The sequence below is a fragment of the Falco naumanni genome, chromosome 6, assembly GCF_017639655.2.
Source record: "Falco naumanni isolate bFalNau1 chromosome 6, bFalNau1.pat, whole genome shotgun sequence".
In the NCBI taxonomy this organism is placed as follows: domain Eukaryota; kingdom Metazoa; phylum Chordata; class Aves; order Falconiformes; family Falconidae; genus Falco; species Falco naumanni.
The window spans coordinates 51,899,339-51,913,517 of record NC_054059.1 but is presented as its reverse complement, the minus strand read 5'-3'; the positions used below and the strand labels follow the sequence as shown (position 1 = coordinate 51,913,517).

The window sequence follows — 14,179 nt, the reverse complement described above, 5'->3', positions numbered from 1 at the left end:
ATTCTTAAACATTTTCCAGAGGTCAAGAATTCAAAGCAGCACTTCCTAACTCAGGTCAGCAAGTCTTTAAAGTACACACCTTATTTTTTGGCTAAAAATCACCTAACTAGAACCCAAGTATGCCAAACTGTTTATACTAGAGGTACACACCATTTTTTACTTCTCCTCATTATTCATGATACAGTCCCAAAGCAAATTTACAGCAAGCTTTTAAAAATAGCATTAATCACCTTAGGGGCTGTATTAAGACCCTAATTAAGATAGTATATGAACGTTTCCTGCTTGCACATGAGATGACAGATTTAAGCTACACAGTCACAAGGCTCCTTAAGGAATTTAATTTCTTAACACTAGTTTGGGAAAGATGGTTGTCATTCTTGCTTCCATACAAGTTGTCAAGACATCAAGTCAGAAGTATTTTGCTGCCTTGGTGTGACCTGTTAAGCCACATTTAGGACCTGGTTTCGCAGGGGATGTTGTAATTCACAGCATAACTGCCCTGGACTCTGGTTGCTGCTGCAAACACTCACCAGCCCTGAAAGTGCTTGCCAAAATGACATGCAAGGCACCAAGGAAAGGAGAATCCTTCCCACAAGCATGCAAAGGCTTTGCTGAGGTGACTGTTCTACCCTCACACAGGACCTCCTCAGCAGATGCAAGAGCAGGGTCTGGTTTCCAATGAACAATGCAGCTGCTTCAGCACCAAGACCAACCCTTCATTTGATATTATTTCTCCCTGTCCACTGCTCACCCGGCAACTTCAGTAACAAAACAGGACGGATTTATCAACCAACCTCCTCCCCACAGGCCAGGTTCACCTGCAGGGTAACTCCTCCTGCATGCTGCAGTCACAGGGACCACAGCCAGCCTTGCAACAGGCTCCTCCAGAATCTCATTAGCAGTTGGAAGTGCCAGCACTTGGACGTTTCTGACGGAGCTACAAGAGTTCAGCTTGCTGCCAATTAGGCTTGCAATTCTCTGGGAGCCATAAGTTCAGAAAAGGAGTCGATGAGAGGATGTCCAAGCAAGAAATCAGAGGTTACAATTTTGACCCCAATTTTGCATCATCAGTCCCAAACACAACTTCTGCTTCAACAGGTTAGCCTTGAGAAACCATGCAAAACACACCACAGTTGAACGGGATATTTTCAACGGCCTCTCCCTCTGCTCATAGCGAGGCAGAAAAAGACACCTCCAACTTTTCAGTAAGAGTTAAACCTTGATACAACTTTCAACTTAGATTAAATATTCCTCCCTTCAGAGGTTACCATACATCAGTGAATTATTTTTTTTTCCTGGATAAACAGCACAAAGGCTTCTCGCTGGAAACAACTGCCATTTAACAACATATATCCTAGAAAGCTGTAAATGAGTCCTGATTTAACTGCACTGACAACTTGCTATTACTGAAAGCAATCGTATACTCTCAGTGACCAAAGCTTTCCTGGCAGAGTGCTCTCTCTGGATTTATCATTAACATCTACATCCTAACACTGCTAAATAATTCAGCACAGCATTTAGCCTTGTGTCCTTGCCTCTCTACCCAGAAACCACTCTCACTATTTACTGTATGCTCCAGCAACAGGGAGGAAAAACCTGCCTGGATTGTGGTTCCTCCTCGCGCTGTATAACTGAGGGGGAACCTTTGCTCTCAACACAGAGTGGGTTTTCTCTATTTTATTTTGTTGGAAAAAGTGTTTATTAGATACCTAAATATAGAGCGTTATTTATCCACACGGAGTCATGACCATGTGGGCTCAGATTCACATGCAAATTCCCCTTTTAATAATCCTAATGCAGGGAGCGCTCCAATCAGAGCGCTATCAGCCCCAGCTCCCAGATACCTGATGCCAGCTTTGCTGGTAATGTAGGCCACCGAAGCAAATCCAGAGAGATTGAGTTGGAAGTGGAGAGAGGCTCTGAGATCTGTTTGCTTGGCTTCCTGACGACGGCAGGGATGTCTAACTTCTTTTTTTCTTTTCCACTATAAACGGGATATCATTTAAGAGGGATCATTAGCTGAGAGCAGCCCAGCTGGGTCAAGGCTGGGAGGCGGGGACGCAGTTGCAAGCAGCGAAGCAAGGTGGAGGCACGAAGACAGAAGACCAGGTTAATGAAAGCATGAGGTGGCTCTTGGGCAGCAGCTGGAGAAAATTTGGACACGCTGACAGGGGAAACTATGACTGGCTAAACAGCGAACCAGGTGGGCCGCTTCTGGAAACAGAGCTTCAGGTCTGTACCCCCTCCTGCTCATCTCTGTGGCACGTCCTTTGACTTTGCATGTGTGTGTACGTCTGTTTAATGCCTCGGTGTATAGCACAGAGTAGATACCTGGGTATTGAGACATATCGAAGCAGTACTACTCAGTCACATAGTGTCAGAGCATTTATTGCTGTGAAGTAGTTTGAAACATGTTAGTGGGGAGAGAAAAACATTAGATGGAAAATGTTACTGGGGTGGCAGGTAAAGAAGTTTTAATTACTTCTTTTAAGCATAGTGCATTCTGCTATTCCTTGATTTCCTGTCTTTTAAATGCATGTTTACACTTTGGATCTGGTCCCATGAAGCCTTGCTGCAGATGTTACAAGTCAGTAGCAGTCAGCAATGAACTCTTGTTCCCTAAGCTGTGCGCTGATTACTTCTGTGAGAGAGGATCACATGCAGGCAAGCGGGGGGAAGGGAAGTAGCCCTGAGACGAAAGCACACCCTGCCTTTCTGGCTTTGTCTAGGATACAGCGGAAGGGTTTCTCTGATCAGAAATAATAATTTAAGGTGCACATATATCCCCAGTAAATGTCTGAGTCAAGTAGCATTAGCAAATGAACTAACTGGCCGCGCTACTTAGCCGAGATATCAAATGTATTGTTGTAAAATAAAAGGGGGTAGGAGTTGGGGGGGTCAAAACATGAGAAGTAATTTTTAAATGCCTCTACAATTTTAACAAATTCTACCTCATCAGTAACATTGCCAGAGTTAGAATGTCAATGTCTTCAGACTTTGTCTGACAGTTTTGTCTGACAGTAAGACACAAACAGCATCGCCAGAGTCACATTCTAACAAGTATTTAAAAACGCAGCGTAAATCTAGGCTTACTTTAAAATTATGTGTCATTATTAATGTATAAAAGGCACATAAAAATGTTTTTCTGTTTGCCAGTTAAATGATTTTGCCTTTTACAAGCAATAATGAATCAGCTTTAAGCAGCAGGATGGAGCTTGGAAAAGCACCTATGTGTGGACCACAGCCCAATGACTTCAAAACAGACTTTGTTCCAAATCCACTTAAAACATCTCAGAAGTATCGATTTCCCGATTCAGCTTCAGAAGATACCAGTATAAATATGAGCTATATTAATAAAAGTAAGTTTAATAAAGTTCTAAGTACCCTAGCAAATCATTAACAATGTAATAAATCCTAGCACCAATCAAACAGTCACTTCAATGGGAATTTCAGTAAGCAAAACAAACTTTTGTTTTTCTGTCCTTACACAGAAGCTTTCTTTAAACTCACATTTGGCCTTACTAGGTCATTCTCTTCCAAGCCAGGTGGTAGGCTTCTTTTATGTAGACAAAGAGTTCAATTCTAAATCAATACTCATCATGGAAATGCCACATAGCTCAGCTGCACTCTGTGTTTCATTCCTTTACCAACAGGCACGAGTAAAAACTCATCTAAACTGATATGGGTCATGTAATCTGTAAACCGACAACTGTACATGCTCAGCATGTTAAAAAAAATGCAGGCAGATAGATTAGTAATGAAAGGCTTTACTACTTCTAGCGTGTGCTCTGTGCTTGGGAAAGCTGACCCTCTGCCTCGGTCCCTACAAAGGTATAAATGGAAGGAAGAGAGTAAACACGAGCCTACAATGACCAAACCATCCTACTGAAAATCAGTTCTGGGAAAACAGGGGGCTTTTTAGAAACATAATCCCTTTAGCCCCCATGCCTTTTTCTGCCTTTCTATTTATAAAGGGTATTTCCCCTGTATTTACGTGTCTGTCACTTCCTTCGTGCTGGAGGTCAGAGCCTTATTTTTGTCAATTACAAAGCCAACAACAGCTGCTTGTGATGACACAGGCTGAGCACACTGACCTCCAGGGAAGCAGCAGCATCAAAACCAAACCAGTCAAGGAAACACTACCAAGTAATTCCCTCAGTCACTTCATATGCTTGGTTTGGAAACTTCCAGATGTCAAACAGTAGAGAATTTTACTTTATGTATGTTCTGCAGTTGGGTTATTTACTTTTACAAAGCAAATTTTTTACACTTTCTTTTCAATTACTGAAGATTCAGTTTCATTTCTAGATCATTTCACTTTCCAGTTCTGGCAGCTATTTCTGATACCAATACATACCAGTTCCATTTCTAGTTTTAGAGCTTCAGTTTTAGAAGTTAGTTTTAGTTCAGTTTAGAACTTAAGTTTTAGTTTAGAACTTCACAGCAAATATTAATGTTCTCTAAGTGACCTTTGTTTCATTTTATTAAAATTATTTCTATTGTTAGTATAATCTTCTTTTAATGGCTATGAGATTTTCCAAGTCTTTATGTCAAGATCTTTGTAGTATTCTTCAGTAACCCCTTACCTATTTATCCCAGAAATGGGCACAAAACCACAACAGAAAAACAGAGACTAATACTGCCCAATTGTCTCCCAATAAATTTGATATATATCTGGACATACCTACACGAAGTTAATCAGCTTTTTGAACTACAACTCAATGTAAAATCAGTCCATGTAAAATGCTTGACAGGAGGCAGTATCAAAATGGACATGTAACTCCTTGTTCAGGTTCTGGGCACCTGTGGGGCAGCATTAACTTACTAAAAACAGTTTCAACTCAAATAATGCACTAAGTAGCCTACGGATTGTTTCACCCAAACAGGAAAGCTACACAGACTGAGGAAAACTGGACTTTACTGTCACTTGCATACAGAAAATCATATTCCCTGATCCTTAATCCTACCTGCCTCACATGCCACTATTTTGTAGATCATAGTAAGACAGACTGTTCTTTTACATCTACACAGGACACGGTACTCACTTCATTACTAGCCATTCAATGTGCTGCTACTCTCCCGACCTTTCTCAGCATACAGCCCAGGGTCTTATTTACTGCATCTTCTTCAAATAACAAATCTCTTATGCCCTGTTTTGTATACCTTACTGAACAGATAGTCACTAAGGCACTTGTTTAGTTATTTTGAATAGAGCAGGACAGAATAGGTGTAGTTCCGTTGGAAGGGGCCTACAACAACCATCTAGTCCGACTGCCTGACCACTCTGGGGAGTACAAGAGGATATGAACTGTTTCATGACTACCTACGTCATTTTTGCCCAGATCCCTTAGTGTAATAAAGTACTCACAGGCTCAGGGCACTGCTTTTCTGCCTTCAGAGACAGCAACACAGATGTAGAATGTCTGCAGACCAGACCCAGGGATCTCAACCCAGGCACTCAAAGTGAGGTGTAACTAATGAATAACCCACAGCAACCACCTCAGCTGAACTGTCTTGCCCGCTCTAGAACATTCAGTAACAGAGACAGGAATACAGCTCCCCAGGAGAACACTCACGACTCCAAACCAGCAGGCAGTCCTCTCTCTTCCCCTGCCTCCTGACTCAGTCCCTACATACTCTACATAGCCAGCAACTCATTACTTTGAGGTGCTGCGGTCTTCTTCCCTAGGCAATCTACCACAACCCTAGAGTGAGCACTTTGTACACAATAACATAATTATAAGTGATGTGTGTTGTGAATCAAATTAAGGATTCACAGATTTCTAAAATGCTGGCATTTATTCAGCCTTGAGGGCTTGAATTTGCAGCTTTATATTCAATGGTATGGGTTACTCTTGGAGGGCTTTTAAACAAAAGGTTTCAGCCCAGTAGCCACCCTGACACCCAAATGAATCTAGGTTGTCCTTTTATACCTACTTCACAGACTGGCCATCTGAGCTAGCTCATAGTACAAATAGTTTCTCTTTTCCCATTTTCTTAACATTAGATGCAAACTGGCCCCTCCAACAACAATAAATTTTACATATTTCTGTTGATGCATGTTTCTTTGCAAGGTCCAAGACTGCTGGGTTGCAGTTAAGAATTTGGAGCAAAGTATTCCCCTGAGACCCAAGACCATTAGTTAATTCTTTCCATCAAGCTTAATCTTTCCTTCTCCTGCCTCCCAGTTCTTCACTAGTCCCTTTTCTTCTTCTGCAAAGACAAAGGGACTGGTGCAGTAAGAAAGGAGCCCCACCATTTGTTCCTCAGACTTCTCAGTCATATCCAATACTATCCAAGTTTTCATTCTCTGTTCCCTTATAGCTTTCCTTCCCACAGCTTTGCATCCTCGTCACAAGCCAAGGCTCTCCATCCACACTGCTGCATAATTCTCATTCACACCCTTCTCCACTCTGCCCTCCCCCGTTGAGCCCACAGCTCCTCACTTCAGGAACACCAGTTCTCATCCTGCACTTCAAATCCACATCCAGCCCACCAGTTCCTCCTCTGCCTCCTCACCATCCTGTGGGCTCTCTGGAATCCAGCCTTTGTATGAGGCCGTGTCTTATAACAGGATGTGTCAGGCAACCATAACATCAGCCTGGGCTGCTACCAGCACACGAAGGATATGCCATCCTTGGCCATTATTTAAAACAGCAATATCCTTCCAGTGAATTTTTTAGGGAAGTTGCACTGAGTGTAAGAGAATCAGGGCTAGTCCCATGTATGAAATGCTGGCAATCTCACCCTCCATCCTCACCACCAGTCACAGATCCTAAGAACAACTCTTAACCTGACTGAAAGCCCACACCCTACAAATTAAAACCCAAAACTTACATTAGATCTCAAAAACGTGCTCTTCACTGATCATGAATAATGCTGTCCAGTATAAGCTCAGCTATTAAGGAGTATCGGTAACGTAACAGTATCAGTGAGTTTCAATATACGTAATGCACAAACACTGAATGCTTTTTCTCATTTTCCTGTGAAGTTTTATGCACCTCGTAAGACACACTAATAAAGTGTTAAAAAACTTTTTTTAAAAATCCCCTCATTTTTTTAGAAAGTATTTAACACCTGCATTAGAATAACAGCTGAACAATTTCTTCCAACTCTGCTGTTTCCTGCAGCTTATTTAATGGTCAGGTAAGACAACAGCTTGTACTGCCAGAAAGTCTTTAATAAGAAATGATCAGTAAATATGAAATAGTTCTTTAGTATGCATTTCTGTGGTAAAAGACAGGGTGGGGTGGGGTGGGGGGGGGTGGGGGGAGCAGCTTAATACCTAAACCACAGAAGTTTCAATGTATTTTACAATTACTTTAATGGGTTTGGATTCAGACCCACATTACGTCAGAAAAAAAAGCAGAAATCTCCTCCACACTATTTGTTAGAAGTCAAACCCTATTTACTTTCTTAGGCATGACCGCATACTAAGAATTTCATAATATGACAACAAAGCAGAGAGGTAAAAAATACCTGGTAGATAATCAGTTGTAACGCAGGTTACAATCTGATTTTGTAGCTAAAAAATGACTATGATTCTTGGAAGAATAAGCAGAGAAGGTTTTCATAGACTAAGACAGGGCACTGGAGTTATGGGCCCTTTTTCACAAAACAATTACTGCAAACAGCCCGTTTGCAACCCTGCTTCCAAATGCTTTGAGGAAAGAACCACTCAATTTCTCCTAGCTTGAAAAGCTGCCTTCATTCAAAACAAAGGAAATCTGATCCATTGACCTGTTTAGTCTCACCGTTAAAACATGAAAAAGCCATCTGATTACAGTCTTCAAATACTTACAAAGGGAATGAGTTGATAATCAACAGCATTTTAGGGTTTGGGTTTTCCACCCATTGTAGACTAGACTCTGAATGAGATCCAGTTATTAGAAGCTAGAGCTAGATAGTGTCAGACTGGAAATAAGATACATTACATTTTAAAAGTGAAACTAATACACCTGAAGAGCACAAAAGGTGGTTTTTTTTAAATAGCTTATAACTCCTGTTAATGGTACAGCACAATTCAAAAGCTGTGGGACAGAGGTCTTTTGTGCTACATTTTGCAGGAGATAAAGCTGACACAGCAGTCACAGCTGCTATTACTCTTATACCAGAGGCTCTTTTCCCCCAGTTTTAAACAGTGAAAATGATTTTTGGATAGTCGGCAGGACAAGCTCAAGAAAGAGCACCGGTCCATGCTGTTCTGACACACAGGGTTTTATTTGGGGCTGGCCAGGAAGGTTGGAACAGCCCAAAGAACAGATATTGTAGGCAATGTGTCCTGGTGAAAGGGATAGTTGTCATTCTATTTGTTCTTAAAAGTAAACAGCAGAGTTTTCCAAACAGAAAGAAACAACACTGGATGGTGGATCACCAGCCCTATTCATCTGCAATTCGGTGTTCTCCCAGGTTTCAAAAGTTTGGCCAGTCTCTCCCACAAAGAGGACTGGTTCTAGTATAATCCAAGAGTAATAAAATCTCATACCAAAATACATACAGTTCCAGGTTGTTGGGTTTTTTCCCCATTGGAGACAGGGTTTCCACCCCTCTTTGCAACTTCTCCATCTCTTTTGTATCTAGTTATCATTTGTTTTAAAAGACCAGCAAACACAATTTGGCTATTCATGAGCCTACAAAACATATTGCGTGAATGTCACTAATACAGGCAGAAAGTAACTTGGAAAAACAAATGCTATGTTGGGGGTGAGGGGATGTGGGGGGTGTGGGGGGGTGGAGAATGTATTTATTCTCTCCAATTAAGAGACCTCTAGAAATCCAACACACTACCTATTTGCTTTGATTGCAGAGCAAACAGACAAGTTCAACCAAAGACGACATAGAACCATTTCTGTGCATCATATTGCCTGCCACCATGATGCTCTTCCTGGCATTCTTGCTGCTCTTCCTGTATCGCCGTTGCCAGCGCCCCACTCCACAGGGGCAGATCTTCAGCATCGACCTCCCCGAGGCCCTGCCCGAGTACGATGTGTCCAATTTCCTTTCTGTGCTGCCCTGGAACAGCGAACAGAGTTTCCACTACTCCACTCTGCTTCCTGATGCCACATTCCTCACTGTGTGTTTGCCTCCATCCTACGAGGAGGCCACCATGAAGACTTCCACAGATGAGGCTCACATTGAGCTCTCTCCAGATCCAGTGCCTCCTTATGAAGAGAGCTCACTGCAGTCCAGCAGTGCCAAATAAAACTTCCTAGGGAAGCACCTTAGCTGAAGCATGCAGCCCCTCAAGGCACAAACGCGGAACTGCTACGGCCTTTAAAATTAGCAAAAAGATTCCAAGTGAGGCACCAAACCAATGAATTAATGAAAGAAGAGCCTTGGAGTAACAGGGAATGAGTCCCTTCACCTCATCCTAGGGTTGTCTATCTTTCAATTTGTGGCAAGCGTACATACACAGCATAGCACCAAATTGGTCCCAAACTGGTAACACGGGTATTCCAGTTAACAAAGCATGTCATGCAAAGATTAAACTTAAGGACAGGTGGGAATCCATCCCTCTACAATCCCTGAGCTGCAAGGAAATATGAATTATGCTTTAGATTCACCACACAAAAAGGGCTTTTAGGCAAATACCTATTCCGGTTTGGCTTTTTCTTTTTTACATGTTTATTTTTAATTCCGTTTCTGACAAGATGATTCACTCCATCTGTGTGTTTTAACATCACATCATTCTGCAGTGCTCCTGAATGATTGCAACAGCTGTCAGGAAAGCAAATAAACATATAACCTCTACAAAATTTCCAGCAACTGTCCCCAAAGTTTCAAATGTGCACTGTGGATAAAGGCTCTCTTATTACAGTTGAATAATGAGGACAACCAAAGAAGATGTGATCATTCTAGGTGAGGAAGACTCCAGCAGCACCACATAAGAGCACACTTACATTGTTGCTGCAAGCTACTTGCGAAGGTCTGCAACATCCCGATGTTCCAGGTTACTGGCTTGACAAGTCTACAACAATAAACCCTGTGACCTATTTGGTGCAGTGTGGAAAGGAGTTAGGGGAAAATTAATAAAATAAAATGCACACACACACACACCCCAGGTCTGTATTTCAAAACAGCCTTATAGTCCCTTCCCCTTCATCACTAGGGCAAAGTAAATCTCAACGAAGTGCATTGGTGGCTGCGGTTCAGTTTCAGGAGGGCTTGCACATGCATACTTTTAGACAGTGATGTATGTTATCTTTAATTGTTTCATACAGGATAGCATTTTCACTATGTCCACAGATGCTCTTGCTATAGATTGTGGCTACTACCAATCCTAACAGCCTCAAAAGTTATGACAGCTTCTTCCTTGTAGGTGTCAGCTATTCCATGACATTACATTTGTCTGTGGCCTGCCAACATAACAACTATTACATATTATTGTGCGCAGCTTTAGTGTAACTCCTAAACCCTAAGGCTGTCCTGACTTGCACATTGTGATTCCAGCAAATGTCATGAGGTGCCAGTATCAGCCAGTCCTATTTTGTGAACATACCACATTCCCTTAAAAAAAAAAACACAAACCAACCAGAAACAAACAAAAAACCCCACCCAAAAAAACAAAAACAGAAAACAACAATGGAAGAAGAAACCATCACTGTACAGCAGAAGAAAGACAGGCTACTTTTCAGCTGCAGGTAGTTATATTTCACATTACGTCAACAGTGGCACAAATCATATCACCACAGTAACCAAGCAGTCCTGGTCAAAACTGATGATCCCACTCATACAGTTCCCTTAAAACAAACAAAAAAATAATAATCTGGCTTTTGTAATTCAGAAATGAGATTATTTCCTTGAACTACACTTTTGAGATTGTTACCTTTCCTAATGTTCCCTTTTGGTCACCAAACTGTAAGAAAACAACAGCAGATGTTTTGGAAAAATCCAAGTTGAATCAACCATTTATCTTTTCAGACCATGTCTGGGACAAGTTCCTGGTATGTGCTGATGCATTTGAAAGTACTGTATTTTACTGCCTCCTTGCATTTTGTTTAACTCCTTAATATTTGGTACGTGCAGTTGTTGCCAGCTACAAGTAAAGCTGGAGAAATACAAGAGCCCCAAACAACACGTGCTACCTAATCAGCAAGGTACAAAGGTTTGAGGTTCAAAAAGAAATCACTTCTGCCTCTGATGTCTGCATATTCCACTAATTTCAGCAGAATTGTACAGGTATGCTTGAAAATTCAGCCATTGTTGTATGGAATTGAGTATATTTTGCCTTAAAAGGTCTGCTGTGTTCTGAAAAGAGGTGCAATGTTCTTCAACGCAATTTCCTGTTTACCAGTAACCAGGGTAGTGTCTGAAACCCGAGCCGCATGCTGATCATTCTAAACGGCTCTCTTACCTGAGTTACAATTAGGATAACTTCTTGACTGCTATTTCTTATGACCAAGACTGATACGCTTCTACATCCAGTCAAGAATTGCTATTCTCTCCAAGTATATAGACAGTGATTGTCTCTCACATAGTATTTATCCAATAACTCTCAAATCCTGCCTTGGACAAGTAGTTTCTGTTCATTTGCATTACTAGAGACAATTAAAAGCAGATACTTGCTAAAATCCAAAGGAACAGAAACATCCCCATAACTTAAATTCTTCTTTCTAACAGACTGCTTTTTATTCCATTGGGAATTGGTATCCCTTACCTCATTCCAACACAGATTTGTCTAGTCTTGCATGTTAATTGTCCCGAGTGGCTTTCAACCTAACCAGCATTTCACTTCTCACTCCTAGGTCTCCACCCCAAAGAGAAGGTCCAGCAAAACAAAAAAGATAATGTTTCTCATGCAAACATACAGAAATTAATCTCCACTGCCTAGAAGCTACCTCTGACTGTATCAGCCTGTGGTGGCACACATCAGTAACCACAGTGTTACTGGTATTAGTGCTTCTGGCTGTGGAGCAGCTATCGGGTCCCTGGGGTAAACACGTTCTGCATTCAAGCAGAGAGCTCATGATCTGAAAGGAACCTGTGTCTGGCAATACAGCAACCATAACTGTAAGATAAAAATCTTTAGTTTTCTCAGCTCCACTAATCTGAAAGATGAAGGTTTAGGGCACACAACCTGCAAGAAAGATATTGGAGTCGAGGCTGTAGACAAGAAGACTGAGGAGAGACATTAAGTTTTCAAATACATAAAAGGTAACTGCAAACAAAGTAAAATAAACACCCTTCATGCCTGCAGCAATCTGAACTGGTACTAGTGAGCTTGAAGTGCAGCAAGATAAAGTCAGAAAAGAAATTTCTGAAAGTGAAGTTCAGTCTGAAAGTACAGTGAAGTACTGGCAGCACCATGTCTAGACACAGAGAAGTTAAACATCTGTCAGGAGTGATGAAGGATCCTAGCTAGAGCAAGGCACCGATTAGATGTCTTCTCTGGGTCCTTTCCTGTTCCTATGCCCTAAAGCTGTATCAAAGCAGATTCTGTTCATCATTTCCAAGTTTTGTATGAAATCAGATGTCTGTTTCTTTGAAAATCTGATACTATGAAGTTTCCTGTGCATCCAGAGATCACTGTAACCCTGTCATTGTACGTTATAACCACAAGGTCCTTATACACATTTTTCTTTTTGTTTAAATCCAATTAAGATTAGGACTTATTAAATATTAATGTCTGCTAATACACATGTTAAGTCTTACAAATTGTGGCCTCACCATGACATAAAGGGTAATTCTATTTCAGTTTTCCATTAAGAAAATACTAACAACCATGATGAGATTAATTATGTATATACAACCCCTTGTTTATACTTATTAAGAAACTATGGAACAATACAGGCCTCCTGTTATTCAAGAGGCTTTTGAAAGCTTAGAGGGTAGTATCTGTGCTCATCCTCTCTGCAAGAGGCGCCAGAGTCCCTTACTGACACGGGTCCATTACTCTGTAGTTTACGATGCATACACATCTCACATACGTGCAAGTTTCTTGCTCAAAATACATTTAAAGGAAAACAACACAGGTAGTTTATACAAAATTTTTAAACTAAATATTCACTGAAAGTATGCAATAATAATATAGTGGTTCAGTATTAATAGAATATCCCGTCTCTCTTATTTTACCTGAAGGAAGAAAAGATGACATAGCTCTTTGCAACCACAGAAGGAGCTGAGAAATTAACGTATTAACATCTTGGATAAAACTGATACATGCTTGTACTCATATTGAGCAGCTGGCAGCTAACCTTTGCTGAGCTGAAAACTAACTCATGACACTCACTGGTTTGTACTTGCCAATGAGAAAATGTTGGGGTTTTTTTTCAAAACAGGACAGTAGCTGCTTGGTCTTATAAAGTAACCAGGTTCCACCCTTGGTCTAGGAAAGGAAGAACAAGCATTTCAGTGTACACATGTCACTGAGGAGATGCTCATTTGTAACAAATATCTTGACTAGAAATTTAGATACTGGCTTCACTGAAGCGGAATAACTTTTTAAAAAAGAAACAAACCTTGACATCAAGTCAGAACATCCTTATGATGGTTCAATAATACCACAGCAGCCAAGAAAATACTGCCCCAAAATAAAACATTTGGTTTAATCTATGTCGACAAGGATTTTACTTGGCTCTCTGTGCCAGCAAAGCCTCCAAATACAGACACACAACTACTTTTGCCAGTACAAACTCCATTAGCGTGAACTATATATGCTTTAGTAGTAAAATAACTCTTCCAAATGTAAATTTTACCTGTATGGGAAGTTGAGTCAGCATTCATATTCTGGGTAGGAGTGGGTCTGTTTTTTGGGTTTTTTTCAAGAGGAAAATTGCATAAAAACATCAAACAAGAATGAGCTGAATGCTTACAGCAAATAAATTATTCAATGACTCCTCTCTCAAAAAACATCCTTAAGTGAAACATTTCGAAAATTTTAATCATGGAATTTATTACTTGCAGTCTAATTGTTAGTAAATAATCATGTTATGTTATTACTTTTGTTACACAGTAGTTCATCATTGGCATAACCAGGTCTTCTGAAGAAGCATGAGGAACAGCATAACATTCTCAATGGTATAGGTAGCAAGGCTGGATACAGCTAATAAATCAATGCTGTAGAAGCATCGACATCAATGAAGATGGCAAAACCTCATTGAAAATTCTTGTTAAAAACTCTTGGATACTTGACTAGGCTGACAGCAGTGTAAATGTACATTTGCACTTTCACAAACTTTCT

The 14,179-nt window shown here is 40.8% G+C and overlaps 1 protein-coding gene across 1 annotated transcript; it reads left to right on the top strand.

Moving 5' to 3' along the window:
- The first annotated feature begins 1,859 nt into the window (after window positions 1-1,859).
- Window positions 1,860-12,636, top strand: SMIM28 (small integral membrane protein 28). The gene is made up of 2 exons (XM_040599437.1): window positions 1,860-2,232; window positions 8,807-12,636. Exons 1-2 carry the CDS (start codon window positions 2,122-2,124, stop codon window positions 9,200-9,202), a joined length of 507 nt encoding a protein of 168 aa, XP_040455371.1. The 5' UTR covers window positions 1,860-2,121; the 3' UTR covers window positions 9,203-12,636.
- Window positions 12,637-14,179: the final 1,543 nt, after the last annotated feature.

Bases quoted from the DNA above. Each gene is read 5' to 3' on its own strand.
- SMIM28 (XM_040599437.1), top strand. From the start codon at position 2,122: ATGAGGTGGCTCTTGGGCAGCAGCTGGAGAAAATTTGGACACGCTGAC. The intron at 2,233-8,806 runs GTCTGTACCCCC...CTTTGATTGCAG, and splicing joins TTCTGGAAACAGAGCTTCAG to AGCAAACAGACAAGTTCAAC.